The sequence below is a fragment of the Oreochromis aureus genome, linkage group 17, assembly GCF_013358895.1.
Source record: "Oreochromis aureus strain Israel breed Guangdong linkage group 17, ZZ_aureus, whole genome shotgun sequence".
In the NCBI taxonomy this organism is placed as follows: domain Eukaryota; kingdom Metazoa; phylum Chordata; class Actinopteri; order Cichliformes; family Cichlidae; genus Oreochromis; species Oreochromis aureus.
In genome coordinates this window covers 17,770,860-17,791,399 of record NC_052958.1, presented here as the reverse complement: position 1 = coordinate 17,791,399, position 20,540 = coordinate 17,770,860, and the positions used below count along the sequence as shown (strand labels likewise).

Sequence of the window (20,540 nt, the reverse complement as noted above, 5' to 3'; positions counted from 1 at the left end):
TTAGTGACAAACTAGACAAAGAACTGGACAGAGATAAGACGTGGCCAAATCTGTTGCCAATTTCTCTCCGTTTGTCACTTACAAGCAGAATTGCTTCCCCCTTAACTCAATGTTCCACAGTAAATCAATTTGAACGGACATTTGTTTAAATTTCCACTTCCTGTTACACATCTTCTACCAGTGTTCTGGCCCTGCTGGGAATATGGACAAACCCTTTTGGACTTATTAGCACCTAAAAGCAGACCTTAAAGGTCTCAATGAATCGACCCCTGAGTGTATATTAATGAGTGTCTGAGCACAGTGATTATATATGAGTGAGTGCGTGAGAGCCGTGCAGAGAGATAAAGGGCAGCAATGACGTGCTGGAAGTGTCCCTGCAGACGGAGCCCGAGGGAAATCTCAGATGTGAGCCCACAACAGTTTATCTACTTACACCTTCCTATTAATAATAAAGCACATTGCATTTACTTTTCATTATTGATGCATGAATCATTTAGAACACGGCTGTCAAACAAATGGAGCGTGGGACAGAAATGGCCCGCCAAAGGGTTCGATCCGGCCCGCGGGATGGCTTTGCAAATGTGAAAAATGGGGAAAGGGGAAGTCATAAATGTTGTTCATTTTCGATGAACAAAAACAAAGAAAAAAGAAAAAGAACTTACATAAGAAATTAGTGGGGTTTTTTAAATGTTTTCTATCACTGCAGATAAACCAACCAATATAAATCTTAGTTTTTTTACAGTAGGTTCACAGTACAAATATATAAATATATAAATACAATAAAATAAAATAACTAATGGAGGTAGTGGTACTAACACGAAAGGACAGAGGGTGGTTTTTAAAAAATATATTTTTACACAACCGTTTCAGAGGTCCACCCCATTTAACTCTTTCCCCCATAAAAACAACATATGACGACCTCCCCCGTATCCTTAATGACATGTTTTGACACCTCAGTATACATAGTTTGGCAGCCATTAGCATAGAGCACCCTCACAAACCTCTGATGAACACCCAGTCATTTAGTTTATAAGCAGGCCTGTAATATGACAGCCTCTATGTGGCCGGCAAATTTTCAATAGATACGACTAATTCTATGAAATGCACCTTTTCACCTTTACACATTCTTCTTGAATTTGAAGTACTTTGATGTCTTTTTCTTGAATTTTTGAGGCTCGTGTGAAAATGCTCTATTATTTTCTTTTCTTTGTCATAGTTTTTTTTTAATGGCTTTACTGTACTGGCCATAATCATAAAAAAATCAGTTCCAAGTCTGCAGAGTTTTTGCACAAAAGAGTTTATGTAAGTAAAAAGAAATAAAAACCTTCAAATGATTCATATGATTTTACAGCTTGGATCCAGAGTAATCTGATTTTATTAAATAAAACTAAATGGCAGTGGAAGATTTGAAAGAAAGAAGGTGATAAACAATTTGAAAGAAAAAAAACATGGAGAAGATTTTAAATTATTTCATGATTATAAAAAAAATATCTGCCTGCCTCAGTAATACTATTCAAAACTGTCTCATTGGTCTTTTTGCTTTCAGATTAGGTTCAATTCACATTGTCATCCTGGTGTATCATCAAAAAACTGCTTCAATTATTTTTGTCATTGTTTTAAAACATCTTTGACTGTTTTTGACTTTGACTACACAATTTTAATACCTGCTTTCACCAGATCACAAGCTCAGGTTTGGAGTGGCGCAACTGCAGACAGGAAAACGGGACTTTTTAAAAATACATTTATCGGGTTCTTTAACAGCATTTTTGAGAATACTTTCCAATGCATGTTGACATTTCCTTAAGCATTAGCACTACATTTAAAACCCAAAGTGTTTTTAAACTGGTGCTTTTGATTCGTGATTCATGTTTCTTAAATATAACCTATTAAATGTTGAATAATAAACCACTTCACAAAGTCGTGACACATAAAAGTTTCTTTCCCACGCTGAGATAGAACAGCATTTGTCTTGTAAGGAATTAAAAAAGAGGAAGGAAAATCAAATTACTGCTTTCCATTTCCACATGAACATACGGCTGCTGAAACCAGTCTGCTAACAAATCTGTTGGCATAAAAATGCAAATGTCGACGAGTGAATCAGCCAGACAGAATAGGGACAACACAGACTGGGACCAGGAAATCGTTGTCATCGTTGTTCAGATTCACAGTTATATAAAATAAATACATATGTGCGTTTCTGACCGTCCAGTCCACGCAGGTACGTAGCTCCTTGGTGGGGCCGTTGGACGCAGGAGGAAGCGAGGGCTGAGGTGGGCCAAGGTAATGGAGGCCTGAGCGGGAGATGGCTTTCCTAAGAAACAGAAGGAAACACACCGTTATCACTGTCAAGATACTTCATAGTTCTCGCCACAGAGCGGCTAAATCACTGGGACTTTTCAGTATAATTTAGTACATTAATTATTCATATTAGGAGGCTGCTTTCGAGCGGGCTCAGCTGGAGATATTTGAGGTGAACTAGGAACAGCTTTGTGGAGAGACTGCCAGTGCCACTTTGGGGTGACGAGAGAAGTCGCAGACAGATCTGTTATGTCAGAGGATGAGTCAGCAGTCATCTCTCGCAGACGCTCGCCCCATTATACTTCCTGTTGCAGTTTTCTTAAACTGACTCGAGTACATCTTTATCCACTTCAACTGTCCCCGACTCTTTTATCTCATAGCTCATCTATCTTCTTCTGCAAGTACACAGTACAGTCACCCACATGAGAGGGCCCATCAGAGCATCATCTGTCTACATGCCCATCTATTAACTGCTGATCTACGCAGACACCTCTGCAGTCTCACTGGCTTCAGTCAATGAAAGAGAAAGCAAAAAATAAATAAAAACAGAATAAATTAAAGTGAAAATATAAAATGAGTGCTCTCCTTCAAGTTAAATCTGTGGATTTGTCTTTTTAAGAGACGGGACAGCCAGCCTGTTTGAACAACAGTGAATACCCTAACGTGTCTATTAAAGATAAAGACAAAGTGTCACCTTTATTTGCAAACCACACCCACAGAGTGTTGTTTGGCATTGCTTTTTATAGGCACACCAAGGGACTCTTTAAAGTGTTATGACCGGGGCTTTAAAATTCACACTAAGTTAGTAAAAATGAGAGAAGTTAATCATTTGACATGAACAAAAAGTATTAGTTAAGGAGATGGAGATGCCACAAAATTTGTTTGACAAGATTAACTTAACGTCACAAAAGTGATGTAGTTACTGAACTTTATCCTTTAATGTGTCCATTTATTTTTGAAAACACCCAGTTGGCCTTTCGTCCACACGTAAACGCCGTTTTCGGTCACTGAAAACGTAAAACTCCGCCAGGGTGGATATTTTCCTGCTAACAGAAGGAGAAAACGAGCGTCAACTGTACACTGTTAATTGTACTCTCTGCAGTGTCTAAATGCTTAACCATGCACAGTTACTGTCCCTCCACATATGCCCCATCTTTGTTTACTGGAGGCTTCTAGACTTCTATTGGCCAACATTTCTACACGGTTAGGAATATATCGCCACCTGCTGCTTTGGCATGTTCGTAGCAGCGTTTTCCTTCATTTCTGCCTTTACGTGTGGACGGGATTATTTTTAAAACGAAAACGGAAAATCTCCGTTTTCAAAAATACCCGTGTACAAAAACCTGAACCAAACCACATATGAGTCTGGGCTTTTAGGAAAGGGCAAAAGAGTACCGCTGTAAAGGAAAGGGGTGTGCTCCAACACAACAGCAAAAAGAAAAGAAAAAAAGAGAGAGCTGTGTAGCTCAAAGGAATGCAAAAAAGTTGCACGCTGACAACTAACTGCTTGATTTATGATTAAACTATTTATTTATGACTATTCATTATATTAAAGTATACTACAGTAGAATACAAACTATTGCAGATCAGGAAAATTTAAAATAAATCCTGAGTTGAGGCGATGAACAAGATGTTTACATTAAACTAGTAATTATGGGCATGACCAAAGGTTTGTGTGTGTGTGTGTGTGTGTGTGTGTGTGTGTGTGTGTGTGTGTGTGTGTGTGTGTGTGTGTGTGTGTGTGTGTCAGTGGAAAAGGCTGCACAGAGTATCTGACCCCCTGTTGAAAGTTTCAGTGGCCCTCTGTCTAAAATTATCAGCCAGGACAAAGAGGAGTCCACTTACACACCCTGTAACCTGATGACACACACACACACACACACACTTAAACACACAAACAAGTGCTCACAGCCCCTGAGATAAAAATAGCACACTGTGGATGACCGGAAATGAAAGGACGTATGGAGGCCGGACATATGCCACATAAAACAGCGACCACACACAAATACCAGCTAAGTCTAACTGATTAAAGGACCTCGTTATTTAAGGCCTCATTTTTACACTTTTGCCAAGTCCATTAGAGGAAGTAGCACATGCAGCAAGACTGAACAAACCCAGAGTTTTACTGGAACTGCTTAATCAGAAGTGAAACGAAAGGCAGAAAGTGAATATGCAAACATTTATCAAGTTTAAACAAGTTTGTGTTTCATTTTGTCTGCTGAGGCCGGACACGCATTTGTTTGGGGACAATGGTGCGTTTGATGTGTGCCGAAACCAATTTTAAAAATCAACAGAGAAACGGGAAATGAAAACGAAAAATGTTTCATTTTCTGCTGATTCAAGTTTGACCTACTGCACCTATTAAATGAGTAAACAGGGTTTCTAATACAGGGAGTGCAGAATTATTAGGCAAATGAGTATTTTGTCCACATCATCCTCTTCATGCATGTTGTCTTACTCCAAGCTGTATAGGCTCGAAAGCCTACTACCAATTAAGCATATTAGGTGATGTGCATCTCTGTAATGAGAAGGGGTGTGGTCTAATGACATCAACACCCTATATCAGGTGTGCATAATTATTAGGCAACTTCCTTTCCTTTGGCAAAATGGGTCAAAAGAAGGACTTGACAGGCTCAGAAAAGTCAAAAATAGTGAGATATCTTGCAGAGGGATGCAGCAGTCTTAAAATTGCAAAGCTTCTGAAGCGTGATCATCGAACAATCAAGCGTTTCATTCAAAATAGTCAACAGGGTCGCAAGAAGCGTGTGGAAAAACCAAGGCGCAAAATAACTGCCGATGAACTGAGAAAAGTCAAGCGTGCAGCTGCCAAGATGCCACTTGCCACCAGTTTGGCCATATTTCAGAGCTGCAACATCACTGGAGTGCCCAAAAGCACAAGGTGTGCAATACTCAGAGACACGGCCAAGGTAAGAAAGGCTGAAAGACGACCACCACTGAACAAGACACACAAGCTGAAACGTCAAGACTGGGCCAAGAAATATCTCAAGACTGATTTTTCTAAGGTTTTATGGACTGATGAAATGAGAGTGAGTCTTGATGGGCCAGATGGATGGGCCCGTGGCTGGATTGGTAAAGGGCAGAGAGCTCCAGTCCGACTCAGACGCCAGCAAGGTGGAGGTGGAGTACTGGTTTGGGCTGGTATCATCAAAGATGAGCTTGTGGGGCCTTTTTCGGGTTGAGGATGGAGTCAAGCTCAACTCCCAGTCCTACTGCCAGTTTCTGGAAGACACCTTCTTCAAGCAGTGGTACAGGAAGAAGTCTGCATCCTTCAAGAAAAACATGATTTTCATGCAGGACAATGCTCCATCACACAGCGTCCAAGTACTCCACAGCGTGGCTGGCAAGAAAGGGTATAAAAGAAGAAAAACTAATGACATGGCCTCCTTGTTCACCTGATCTGAACCCCATTGAGAACCTGTGGTCCATCATCAAATGTGAGATTTACAAGGAGGGAAAACAGTACACCTCTCTGAACAGTGTCTGGGAGGCTGTGGTTGCTGCTGCACGCAATGTTGATGGTGAACAGATCAAAACACTGACAGAATCCATGGATGGCAGGCTTTTGAGTGTCCTTGCAAAGAAAGGTGGCTATATTGGTCGCTGATTTGTTTTTGTTTTGTTTTTGAATGTCAGAAATGTATATTTGTGAATGTGGAGATGTTATATTGGTTTCACTGGTAAAATAAATAATTGAAATGGGTATATATTTGTTTTTGTTACGTTGCCTAATAATTATGCACAGTAATAGTCACCTGCACACACAGATATCCCCCCCTAAAATAGCTAAAACTAAAAACAAACTAAAAACTACTTCCAAAAACATTCAGCTTTGATATTAATGAGTTTTTTGGGTTCATTGAGAACATGGTTGTTGTTCAATAATAAAATTATTCCTCAAAAATACAACTTGCCTAATAATTCTGCACTCCCTGTAAACTGGAAGTCAGACATATTGCTGGTGTTCACCACCCCTCATTTCTTAATGTTTTGTAAAGAAAATGACTGTAGTGATTTGTGCAACCGTAAATGGATATACAGCGTCGAAGGCAAAGACTGTACAATCACTTTAAAGTCTGTATTTTGTGTAACCACCATTCTTCAACACAGCCGAAACTCTGAGGCCGATTTCCTGTAATTTACTTAAGTAGTCTTCAGGAATAGTTCTCCAATAGTTCTTCTTCCTGAAGGACAATGAAAAGTTCTTATTTGGATGTTGGCTGCTGTTTGATGATCTCACACTTCTTCATTAATGTTGAGGTCCGGGCTCTGGGGAGCCCAGTCCATGACTGATTACGTTCCACTGTGGGGTTTTCTATCCAGGTATGCTTTTACTGTATGGTACTGCATTCAAAATCTAACAGTACTCTTCTATGCTCTGTAGGGAAAACAAATATTATGCTAACTATGCCAAAACACTAAAATTTATATAATTTAATGCTTGTCAAACGTTGGCATTTTTCAAAAATGGTTGGAGTGGACTGAAAAGCAGTGAAAAAGCAGTCACTGCTTGCTGTAAAGGGCTATTCTTCAAGACCACTTTACAAAATTGCAAGGAGGTCTGGCTCCTTGGAAACTAAATATAAAGACTTTAGTACAGTACTGTTCATCTGCAAATTTGGACAACTGTGTTCATATTTCTCTGAGCCAGAAACACAGACAAAGGAAATCTTTCCTACATAATGCAACAACTTTCTGCAATGCAATGCATCATCTGTTTGCTAATTTTACTCTATGATTTTCTACTTAATTGAGCCATTTTCTGGGATGGATGTGCCACATATACTTTTTATGTAGACTTTTTATGTACACAGACCTGCACTAAACAAGATGACAGAGAAAAAACAAAAACAAGACAGAGGGAAACACCAAAAAACAGAAGCGAGGATAAAAATGAAAGTAAGCTCGAAAAGTAAATTCCAGAAAAAATTTCCAGAACAGCAAATAAATTAAAACAGGAACCCAAGACTCAAATACACAGAACTCTAACACCATGACCTCTTTCTTTAATAAATGCAGCTGTTACTGACGTTAGCGAGTATCGCTATCACAGATGACGGCCAAAACCAGGAAAATCAGATCCTTCAGAGAGACACAAACACATTTAACCCTGCCGCTTACTGCCGAGGATTATTGTAAACTGATTACGGTTCATCAGATATGAATGAGTAGTGTGTGCGTGTATTGTTCATGGAGTTCTTACTCATAATGAAATGACCTTGAAATGAAAGTGTGTACCTGAGAGGGGTTTGTTTTGGGGGTTTTGGGGGTTTTTTAGGGGGGGGTTGTAGCCAGACAGACAGAAGTAGCAGTACCCAAAAAAAGGCCCATTAGCATCAGTGCACTTATCACACAAGGAGATAAATGGAAAAACACACTTAAACATGCAAACACACACTCTCTTATTCAGAGGTCACAGGCCACCATTACATTTGAGTGAGTCCTAATCTACTAAAAGCAGACAGGATCACAGGAATTAAAGCTAGCTCCTAAAAATCTAAACAAAAAATGAAAGTGGTCTCTGAAACACACACACACACACACACACACACACACACACACACACACACGCGCGCACACACACGGCATGCCTGACTTGGAGTTATTTTAAGCAGATTTGTCCAGAAAAAGTCTGCAGAAGTCCATCAATCTGAAAATAAATCTTCCTTAAAAGCAGTTAAATAAACAGGAACGACTCCTCAACACTGCAAAACCAAAAACGGGAAGTGTCTAAAGTAAAGAAAAAAATCAACAGAGCAATTCGCTGCACAGTTCACCCTGACCTGCAGAACTTCTAACATAGAGTTTTAATGCACTTGGACGGTTTTCACCCTCCTCACTTTGAAGCACCAGTAGAAAATGATCCTGTATTATTACACCAAAAGCTACCCAGCAGAGACAAATTTAAAACATCTCTACCTACACCATGAAAGTCCCAATATAATGGATATGATTCTACTTAAAGTACCTCAAAGAAATCTACTTAAGTACATTTTAATGCAAAGACTTCTGCCAAATTAAGAGGAATGATGAAGTGTTTCACCACTTTGCGTTAATACAAACCTCATTTTAAGCTTGCACATGAGCTTAAAAATTAATTCCAGTATTTTCCACACCAGGTGGCGTATTCATTTTCTCAAATATTGCACTGATTTCCAGTCGACTGACTCCTGCCTTGGTCTTGGTAGCAGCTCTGCCACTACCTTCAAAGCTATCCACATGAAAATTAGCTCCAGTGAAAACTTTACCCAAAAAAATGATTTTAATTATGAATTTAGCTCCTCCTGTCCAATGTTCCTCAACCTCTCCCACCAGATGGCTGCCCCTCCTTTACCCTGTCAGAGGTTTCTTCCTTTTAAAAGAGAGTTTTTCCTTCCTACTGTCGCCAAGTGCTTTCTCATACTGGGTCATGATGTCTGAATGTGGAGTTGTCTCTGTATTATTGTAGGATCTTTACCTTACAACATAAAATACCTTGATGCAAACAATAAGTTATCAATCACAATGATAATCCTCCTTCCTAACATTTAACTTTCCTATTCAATGTGACCCTACATTTTTGACTGAACCTATAAACTCATCAGCAAAGTGTTGCTGATGTCATGGACACAGGCTGTTTTCCCCACAGACCTCTATAATACAGAAGCTTTTGGGCAAAAGAATGCAGGTTTAAAGCATGCACATCTTTTATACTGCTCATGACTTTGCAAGTTTGGCAAAGGAAGAAAAGCTGTAAAATTATCAGTCAATATAAAATTATATTTTTGCCCAGTGCCCATCCTTAGTAGCTTCCAGTGAAGATATCAAACTTTCATTTTGGATGTCACTTCTACAAACTTGGAAAAATCTGATTCCAGTTCTAACACCACCTACTCTTCCTCTCTTCTTCCTTCCCTTTACACTTTTCACTCATTTTTCCCCTTCACCATCTCTCCTCTTTTTTTCTGAACACATCACTCTTCTTCAGTCCTCCTCCTTCCTCTCTCTCTCTTGCTCCGCTTTGTCATTGTGCGCATCACCTTCACTTCTCTCATACCTCCCCCTCTAATCTTCCTCCATTCTCCTCCCACTGCTTCGCTCCTCCTCTCCCTCACGCTGCTGTCATCCTCTGCCCCCCTCCTCCTCCTCGTTTCTCATCCTCCCCTCTTGTCTCATATCCTTATTTCCAGCCTCCTCCTCCTCTTCCTGTAGAGGTGGGTTGTCGGCGTTGCCACGACAACGGCACAGCGGGAGCATCGGCAGCTCATCCAGTAATTGTATTGGTGGAGAATCTGCGTGTTCTGTGTGTGTGTGTGTGTGTTTGCGAGGAGCGTGTTTCAGCAACTTTACAGTAAATGCAGTTAATTAGACAGACACCCCATCACCCTATGTGGGATGACAGTGTGAATGTGGACACAAAGTCATACACATATACCGTCTTCAATACACAGCCCACACGCTGAGGATGATGTAATTCACCAAATGTTTTCTAAATACGGATCCTTTGCATCCACCGAGGGATCAACAGTTACTACAGCAGGAACTGTTTATGTAGTTTTTTCACTATTCCAGTGATTAAGGTGGGAAGAAGATATGATTCTCGAGGTGGGTGGTACGGATGGTGTACAAGCCTACAGTGGTTAATTTTCCTCCATAGCTGCAGTCATTTAACCAGTTTCTGAAAATCACTGTGTGGCCACAGAGGCAAGTCGTGCCTGTGCAACACTGCTCATGATCAAAGCTAAAGTGAGAACAAAAGTAATAGGCACAAAAATAAAAAGGCAGCTGCAAGTGGGAGGAATCGGGCTTAACATCTTCGGACTCCAGAAGATGTTGTGATTACGTGGGAGAAGCTGGTTAACAAAAGAGACAACTGCACCAGTGTGGGTTTACTCTGAAGTCAGTTTCTTTGCACAGACTGAGCATAATTGGAGAGAAATCCAAATGTAAAGGTTTGCTTTTACTGAGAGCAACCACTTATTAGATTGTGTAGAAAAACAAATAAATATGCTTCATTTATTTAACCAATTGTGCCATTCCTAAATGTTAAGATTTTCCAGTCATGTCATAAGCCTTTTTACAGTGATGTTCTGTAAGGGGTTATCTTGTGAAAGGCCAGAAGCTGAAAATGTCACATCACTGTCTAGACTAGATGTGTATATATAATATATAACAGACTTTTTTGTATAACAAACTTATAAACCTAAAGGAGTTTCGTAACAGGTACTGGCCATGATCTAAGGTTAGTACGCACCTCAGACATGGATTAACCTGCAGAAAAAACAAAGTTAAACTTACTTATATATTGACTGCTTAATTTAAAACCATCAGACTGAATCCTGTAAAGGGGATGTGAATATTTTTATGAGATGCCACTTCTGTGGTGAATATTTATATAATAATATATTGTTTATTATGTAGATCAGGGGTGGGGGGACTCCAGGCCTGAAGGGCCGGTGTCCTGTAGGTTTTAGATGTGTCCTTGATGCAACACAGCTGATTTATACGGCTAAATGAACTAATCATTTGATTCAGGTGTGTTGACCCAGGGTGATATCTAAAACCTGCAGGACACTGACCCTTGAGGCCTGGAGTTCCCCCACCCCCGATCTAGATGACGTATTTTAGGTTTAATTTGCATTTTTGTAAGATTTACACTTTGTATGGCTGCTAACCTGACCAGGTTTGCCTTTATAACAAAGGGACTTTCTGGTTAAATAAAAGTATTAACAAGACAGTGATTTAAAATGACCTCACTGCACTGCACACAAAGAGGGACTTCCAAACCAAAATAACTAAAGTCAAAATTGATTTGTCTGACTCAATCAACTCCCACTGATGTTGGAATATAGTTTTGCAAGCAGCTACTGCAGATTTTTTCTGTATTACTTAGACTGAAACCACAGTATAAACGCTTAAGTAATGATAATAACAGTGATATTAGTAATAAGTTGCACAGCTTAACATTTCTACCACAGTCCAGTCTTTTATTTTAACCAAAATAAACCGGAATTATTTTTGTTTCAAGAGAAGCAATGAATATGCCATTTCCAAAAAAGGAGTTGCCAGTGGTTGGCTTAAGAAATGTATTATTTTCAGCCTCGGTCCTGTTATATATGAATACCAAGAAGTTTATTTTTAAGAACAGTTTCATACTTATGAGTAAGATCTGCATTTTAAACACAAACCCGACAGAAACTGATAAATAAATTGTTAATACTGAGAAACAACTGAGGAGCCACTAATTTCACAACTTGAAACATTTTCTTAAAACCATATGTAAAACATGTATATGTGTAAAAGTGACACATTACACATGTAGTTACAGGTGAAATGTTAAACATGAACAGCTCTCAACCGTTATTTTACAGCGTACTTTTACAGTGTACGTTAATCTACACAATCACATTGTTAATTTTATAAGCTTTACATAATAATACTTTGAGCCAGTGGTTTGTTGTTATATTGTTGTTTTCTCTATAAATGTGAAGTTTTTGTGTAGAATCAACAGGTACAGTATCACAAAGATTATTTTAAAATGATATTACAATTAAACAATTAAAATTTGTCCTGAACAAGTAAAACTCACAAGACAGCATAAGTGATCTTATAGTTCTCCTCTCACTGGGCTGTTCGTGATTTATGCCAAGCTATTATTGAGCATCAATATAAGTTAGGCCCACAATATAACAAAGAAAGCTCATTTTACTGTAGGTCATTGAAGAATTCAGCTGATGTTTTGTTGTTGTGACTATTTACAGTTAAAAAATACAGAAATACTCCACTATGACTGAGTGTGCCCACACTTTTGACTGGTACTATGGTATTTTTATAGTTGACTTGCCATTACACTCCAGTCACTAACTACATTTACTGTGAGCTACTGTAAAATTACCTGTATATCTACAGTGCTATATTACAGTGCTAATAGAATGAAAAGCTGTTTCACATTGTTCAGATGTAGCTACAAACATCTCAGTGGCTCCACTCACCTGTAGCCAAAGATTCGATGGAACCAGCGCACTTTTTTCCCCCTCCTTCTTCTTCCTGCCTTTGCGTGGGTTTCAATATTTATCATTATTATGCTGAAAGGTTTTCTCACTTACTCTGTAGCTAATGCTTTCCAAGATAAAAGAGAAAAACATCCCAGTGCAGACTGAATCATCCAGAAGTTGTTTCCTTACACACTCACAGCACGGCAATTATGCCAATCAACGTGACGGGTAGGAGAGACCTGACACCAGACATCTGAGCTCTGTACTATGTGACAATGAGCATGTGTGTGTGTATGTGTGTGTGTGTGAGTGAGAGAGTGTGAGTGACAGGCAGGATGTGTGTGTTTTTGATCGAGTTACTATTCAGTTATGATTTAACCACAAACAGCCAAAGTAGAGGAGATAAAGTTCATGAAGCAAATTAATGTAGTGAATTTAAATTTCTTACAAAGACACACCAGCGAGTGTGAGAGCAGTGGTAGCCGATGAACTATGACACTGGATCCTCTGCTCTCCTTTAGCCTCTGCCTCTTTTTTCTACATCAACACACTTTCAAGCATAGAGATGAGGATAACCAGCACTGGAGTGCCTTCAGAAAGCAATTCAAAGCAAACAAATTAGTCAAGCATCACATTAAAGTATTTGCGCGTCATACATTTTTCTCTCCTCTTTTCTGTTGGACTTGTTTATGCTCTTTATCTTCTCACTGTCCCCTAACCCCCAGCTGGTCACAGCAGATGGCTGCCCCGCCCTACGTTTGTTAAGATGGAGTTTTAACAGATCTCTTCCTGTTAGAATTGAGTGCTTCCTTCCCACTATCGCCAAACACTTACTCATGAGGTTCAGCTTACTTGCGGTCTGCATTATGCGAGTCATCCATCCTCACATGCACAGACAACAACAGAGACAACAGAAAAGCGACCTAATGAAGAGACAAATAAAGAATTCACACAGCATTATGGAAGATAACAAAACCATGATTTGTTTATCGGATTGGTGGCTGCTGGACTAAAAGCCTTAAGAAACTGAAAACTCACTATGCAAAGGTTGCTGCCAAATTAAAAAGAAAAACCAAATCTGACCAGCCAGTTTGTAACTGTGTGTAATAGAGAGACTGGGTTCAGCTCCAGCTCTCTGCTCAACCTCCACTCAGACCATTTAATACTTTGAGTTAGTATCTTTTTATTTCTTTTGAGTAATCGCCTTTCTTTACACCTAACCCCAGCATTATATACTACAAGCGGAAACTTTTTCTGACTTTATCCTTCTCTCTGTGCACCTTGGATTAGTAAAGGTTGTGCCAGAAACTTCTACTCTGCCTAACATTTCACAAGAGCAGCTAGCTTTAAAGTCAGGCCTTCTACCAAAATGTCCGTAGCTGCTGTCTTTCTGTTACATGTATTTCATTTTAAAGCCACACAATCACAACAAACAACTCATCTAAAGTTTACTTTACTTCATCGTCTTTTCAGTAAAGCCTGCTCTAAGGATAAGCAATCAAGGTTTCCCTTTTTTATTCATTGCACCACTTCTGCAAACAAAACAAAACAAAAAAAGAACAGATAAAATCGGTAATTCCAACAGCATAAATGTTTTATTTTTTCAACAGGACTGCTAATATTTCAAAATAACCAATATATCATTTAATGATATAGGCAAAAAGTTGTTGGAAAGGTTTAAACACTCTTCTTTTCTCTTATTTTCCTGCCTGTCTCCTTTCCCTCCTTACTGCCCTCACAGGTGAATCTTCTCTATTTTTGGAACATTACATAAGAGGTAACCTGGCAAGGGCAACTTGAGAAACACATGCAGACACACAAATGCATGAGCTCATGCTTAGATATGCACGTGCACACACACACACATCACTCTCATAAGGAAAGGAGAGTTGAGCTGAGTGTTCGTGCAGCTCAGAGTTAGACCGATGTGGGGATTTAAAGGCCAAGAAGACCAACCTGCTTTATTTTTATACTGACAGACTTTAACTCTTGAGAGTGCAGGTTAAAAAGAAGAGTTCAGAAACTTCTCTAAAAGATCAATAAAAAATATGAGTAATGCTAATTAAATTAATCCATGTTATCCAACAGTATAACACATAATATCCAAACTGATATGCCAAAAACAACAGGCTTCACTGAAAGTTCAACTCTCACTCTGTGCGTGTGCAGCAGGCTTTTGTAAGTTCAACGTTGCATCACAGCTGCTTTTCTAAACTATCTGTGATGTCAAAAACCAAACCTCCCCGTCTTCACCGCATTAATATGTAAACAAACACACTGAAATCTGGCTCCACGAAATCTGCACAACTGCACAAATCAAATCTGATGGGTATTGTTCATCATTTAGTACAATTTTGCCATCAAGTCAGGTACTTACTGAAAGCTTTGTGAATTTACAGTGAATTTCCTTGAACTAGAATTAAAATGTAAAAACAGCTAAATAAATGTATAAATCAAGGCAGGCATGGTGGGAAACATGAGGTAGGGAACTGAGCAGAGATTAACATGGTCATAAGTACGTGTTAATCTCACAAATTGGGACGCAATCAATGCATTATTGGATCAGATATCATTCGGATCTCGACTCAGACAGCTCGATCAGGCATTAGTGACAACAAGCCGATCCATTTAATTCAATCCTATGAACTGGCTGCTAGCAAGAAGCCAGCAGCTTCATGTTTGCCACGCCGACAGCTTTTCTTTGTAGCTGCGCAAAAAAAATAAAAAATCAATGTTTTTCTGCTCATAACTGCAGCTTCGTAAAACAAAAAGGGAAAAGAAGAGAAGCTTTTTTTAACTTGTTATAGCTAAATGTTTGATGTAAGTGGTGAAGGGTGTCCATATGAAAAGTCTTTCCTGAGTCTCTCCTGTAGGTTATTTATTCAAATGGTAATGCTAGCAACACTTGTCTTATCCATTGATTGGTGATCAGTCATTTTTTCTATAATTATGTTGTTCCAGAAACAATCCCATCAGGAAAAAGTTTGGATCCAACAAGTTCCCTTCTTCCAGTGACCATTCTGACCACTTCCAAAACCTTTTCCTTAGGTGGCTAAGTTTAAAAGTGAGTTTTCTTTCCCCCTGTCGCCAAGTGCTTGCTCATATGGGGTTGTTTTATTGTTGGGGTTTGTAGGGTCTTTACCTCACAATATAAAGCGCATTGAGACAACTTTTGTTTTGATTTGGTGCTATATCAATATAACTGAGCTGAACTGAACTGAAAAGGCAAACACTGGTCCCCGACAGCCCACAGCCTCCATTGCAGGATGCCTGTAGGTACTGACAAAGATGTGTAGAGGCCCAGGAGACTTGAGATGTTTGGAAAAACTTGCATAAGGTGTCATAGCAGACTGAGTGAGGCCTGAGACAAATCCAACAATGAGCAACTTCATTTCTGAGAGCTGCATAGCAAAAATGAGTGTCCTACTCTGGAAATACCCATGGGTCATTCCATGTAATATCAGCGAGTGTCCTACTTTGACCCCTTAACATGGCGTGATGCATAAACGATTCTTCACAGTGAAACATCCAACAGTGGAATAACAATGAGCAAAAGTGGCATTCTGTGTGGCACAGAGACGCTGTAGAATGCCAATGAAGCAAACACCAATTGTGTCTTTTCACAACTTGTCAAACTGCCAGTGTTTACAGTAACTTCATCACTTTTACTGTCGTCACTTGGTTTTTCTTGTAAACCCTCAACAAAGAGGTGAAACTCATCACAAACGGGTACACGATGATCTGTGTGAACACGCATCGCGTTACAGGCTTAATGTGCGCACAAATACACAAGGATGTAAAAACATAACTTAAACTGAGCTCAAACACTGACAGTTAAGGACATCTCAATCCTGCCAGCCTGCCCTTCATTCACTATCTAACAAACGCCTGCTCTATTCTGCTGTCGCTCCACTTCTGTTTCTTTATCTCTCTCCTTTCAATCTCATCCCAATTTTCCTCCCATTATTCTCTCCTTCACTCTCTGCCTCTATGTGGGTCACTTTGAAAAGCTCGTACATTGCCTCTGGTGACACAGCATGCCCAGCTCGTGTGCGCGTATGTGTGACAGAGACACACAAATGCAGGCCTCAGGTAAAGGCGTCCGACAGATTAAAGTTGATCACCACATGCAAGCATGCACGACAAATACAAGATGAACTCCAGGATTCAAACAATTTAGACCATTACCAAAAAAGAAAAACAACAGAAAAAAACAACCCTGTTTGGTACTCTGTGGATGGTTTCTGCCTTCATAACAACTCTACAGTAGGTGAATTTAGCTGTAATAAGCAATAGCTGCAGGCTAATGGTGTCTGCTAGGCTTCACCTCCACTAAGTGGAGTCATTCAGCTGAACCTCTTTTGCTGCATTTGTGCTGTTGGCGTTTTCTGAAGGACTTGCTATGTGGTGCAGGAGGTTTATTCTTTAGTTAAGAGTTAAATTCATGTCCTTTATCCCTCTGCTACTTTGCGCCAATTAGCTGGCCGTCCAATAGCTGTGCAACCTATAAAGTTAATGAATGCCATGTGCTAGCAAGCTAGCCCACATTAGCCAATAACTCAGCACTCCGCGCTCTCATCCAAATAAGACTACTTCCTCTCCAAGAAAAACAACATGGCAGCTGCTAACACACTCATGAGTGATGTTACTGTGGCTACATCTATCTTTTAAATGCAGTCAATTAATTTGAATCCAAAAATCAGTACATTCTTTGGATGGTATTGTAGTATATTTAACCCCCAATGCAAGCTAGGATTTTACTTTAAAAATGTTAAACTAACATTACAAGCCCCATCCACGCAAAACTGTTTACTTAAAGCCAAGCACACAGTCAGCACCTAGAGCACCTAGATTTGTAAGCACTCACTCCTCACACATAGCAGTTACAGCACCTAATCAGACACAACTTTAAGTCTTAATATGTCTTAAATGAGTAATTATATAAAACGTACTTCCTGGAAAAAGACATTTTTGTGGCTGGCTGTAAACATGGTTTCTTCTGCCATAAAGTTGGGCAATCTAAAAGTTGACTGTCTTTTGGTGTCAGCCTCAAATGGCCACTGGAAGAACTGCATTATTTGGCACTTCCTTATTTTTTTTAAGCTAGAAGTCTGACTACTTGGAGTAATCTGGAGTAGTATTTTGGTTTCTGTGCTACAATAAAATAAAAAATAAAATAATAAAAAAATCATACACCTTCAAAAATGAAATTAAAGGTCCACGCCCACTCTGCACAGCTAAAAGTTCTTTCCACTGATGTCCCTACAAGTCCCAAAGTTTCATCGATATTCCATGATTGCTGGTCTCTACACCACTTCCAGTCTCTTCCTGTGTGTAAGGATGTTCCGATATCTCAGATTTCAGAATAATGATGCACAGTAAAGCTGAAAAATCTACCTGTCAGTGGTAACTTAATGGTAATGCAGCTCTATTATTTACCTCAAAACTCTCTGACATTTCTGAACTACAATGTCTTATTACCTAATAGCCAACATGCTGAAAATATACTGGTGTTACTCTCAGCTAATATTAGCTGATCCATCACCCTGGCAGGTTTATAGGTCTAGCTCAGATAATGTAACTAACACTCAACACATTGTGTATAGACACCGGAGCTGAAGCTGCCATTTCATCTTCGGTTGTGCGCTGCTTCTGATGTGTGCAGACATGATGAAAGGCTGTATTCAGACCAACAAAATGGCATAAAGCCTCCTCATTTATTTCAGTGTTGCTGCTGCCTTGGCACAGCGAGGGGTGCTGAAGCAGAAGGATCAAGCAAAAAGAAAAACTCAGGGTCATCCAATTAGAAACTCAGTGCAAAATATTTGTGCACTAAAACAGCAATGAAATACATGTAAGGGCATGTTCCTGCTAAATAACAGTTTACTTTGCAGTCATCGAGGTGGCTGAAAAATCACTGCTTCAAAACCCCCTGAATCGCTGCAGTGTTGTGGCATCGAATAAGCAACCAACGCACCAGTCTCATATTTGCATCAGATATCGGTACAATAGTGACTCAGAAAGCTAGACCGGGTGGCATGACAGCATTCAACAAGTCTATATTGTTCTGTGTTACTCAGCCATGCATCAGCAGCAGTGCACAGGTTATTAGACCGAGAGATAGCATGGCACAGAAGAAGCTAAAAGCAAAGCTCAGCAGTTTGGAGGTATTTCACGCTTCCCACACCAGCCAGTTCTGGTTGGTTGTTTGCAGGAGATTTTGAGTTAAACAAAAACTGCACGCGAAGTAAGATGACACCTCTGAAAAGGTCAGTCAATGAAACTTTCCATGTCAGATTCTCTGCCTCTGGCATGTTCTGTTGAACACTTATGGTATCATAAGTCTTGTTTGCAATTAGTGCTATGAGGAAATGTTCACACAGCAAAGAGCAGAGAAAGGAGAAACTAATATGCCCATAAATGGCAGCAAAGCACAAAAAAAAAAAAACTTGCACAGTGAGCTGAAATGAAACAAGTGCAAATAAATTTGCTGAATAACAAATGTGTTTTTTCATTAATAGTTTTTGTTTTAGTTCTTTCAGAAACATTATTATGCTCTATGATTTTGCCTTGGAAATAATAAAAAAGAAGGATTACATTAAAGGCCCTGCCTGAAAACAGTGGATTGCTCTCACTATGCTGGGGGAAGAGAAAGAAATTACCCCATGTGAGGGCGTTCAGATATCTTAGGATCTTCTCCTGGAAAGGTGGATCCCAGAGTAGACCAGCAAACTCATGCAGTAATTGGCAGTAATGCACATGTTATACAAGACTGCTGAGGTGGAGAGAACTGAGCTGGAAAGTGAAGCTTTCAATTTATTAACCTTCACCGATGGTCATGAGCCGTGAGTGATGAGTGAAAGAGGAAGATCGCAAATATAAGCAGTCACGGGCGGCGGACTTCAAGTGGATGTCAAAGAAGTGTAACAGGAATGACTGCTCAGGTGTCAGGTCTCCATCCGTCCGTGTTCGCAACACAGTATAATCTTGACTTTAAAGCCATTTCGGGTTGTTCAGGGATTTGAACATGATGCCTCCAGGACAATTTTCTTTGGAGGTTTTCTAGGTACGCCTAATGAGAGGAGATCCCAGGGGTAGATGTTAGAGGAATTATATATCTCATCTGGGCTGGGAACTCCTTGGGATGCCCCAGGAGGAAGTGGAAAGTGTTGCTGGAATACCCTTGTTAGCCTGGAAGGATGGATTACAGCTTATTAAATTAATACTTTCACTGGAATTATGCTGTGTATTAGCAGATACTCAAAGCCAAGCTAATGGTATTAGGTTTAGAACTGAAAAAGTTATATTGGTGTGTCCCCAAAGCCCACAACTCAATCTTGAGCTACCATAAAACAGGAAAACCAAAGCAGATAGCAAGCTATGTAAAATCTACAACAATATGCAGCTTCTTATTTCAGTCTCAGTCTGACCCTTTGCACACAAAAATACACACAAAAACACACAGGAACGTGACTGCACACATACACCAGCCGACAATAGCAGGAAGAAATCAACACACAAGAAACACACACACACACACTCACGGGCAGATTAACATTGTAGCATATACTTGTGTGGTTATTTACTGTCAAACAACACACAACAATTACTTATCTGCACACACTCCACAATAATCACACACAAACATTTCCTTCACTCTCCATGCTTTAGCCGGTCTGGTGTGTCTGTGTGTGTGTGTACATGTGTGCAAAGGGGGGTGAAGTGTGTGGTTGTCATAGAAACCCCACTCAGACTTCCTTCCCAGTTTTATCTGAGTGTGCAGCATTCCTCTCTGTGTCTGTCTGTCTTCCTCTCCGTCTGTCCGTTTGTCTGTGCCTCCACCGTGCGTTACATCGCTCCCCGCAAATCCCTTTCAGCACTCGGCAGCAGCTGAGAGATGCTAAAGGCAAACGTAGCTGCAGATAACTTGCTCGGGTGTGTAGTTGCCAAGCAGTGGAAGTAAAGGAGCCACCAGACTGAGTGATTTCACCCAGCTGTCACTCCGCCCCGCTGAGCCGCATTGATTATCTGCCGAATGAAACGCACGGTGCACCTGTGGACCGTGATTGCCATAAACCAGCCCTGTTGGCACAGAATGGCACACTCATTCCAGGATCAGATTGCACAATGTTCGGGATCTGGATCGTGACAGAGCACGCCCCGGACCCGTCAAACCAGACAAATTCTGACATGGTAGTTTTGCTATCAGGGCCTCCCGAGATGTCCCAGATTCACAACTGGTTCATTTAA

The 20,540-nt window shown here is 40.0% G+C and overlaps 1 protein-coding gene across 4 annotated transcripts in view; it reads right to left on the bottom strand.

The window, feature by feature from the left end:
• The window catches only part of dgki (diacylglycerol kinase, iota), a 97,784-nt gene that overhangs the window by 50,764 nt on the left and 26,480 nt on the right, over positions 1 to 20,540 (bottom strand). For 3 of the 4 annotated variants that reach the window (XM_039601023.1, XM_031746330.2, XM_039601024.1), the window contains exon 2: positions 2,203 to 2,311. In XM_039601023.1, coding sequence (XP_039456957.1) covers positions 2,203 to 2,311 — 109 coding nt within the window. Of the gene's footprint in view, positions 1 to 2,202; positions 2,312 to 12,287; positions 12,546 to 20,540 lie in introns of those variants that run through there. The other variant, XM_039601025.1, reaches the window with a different exon arrangement.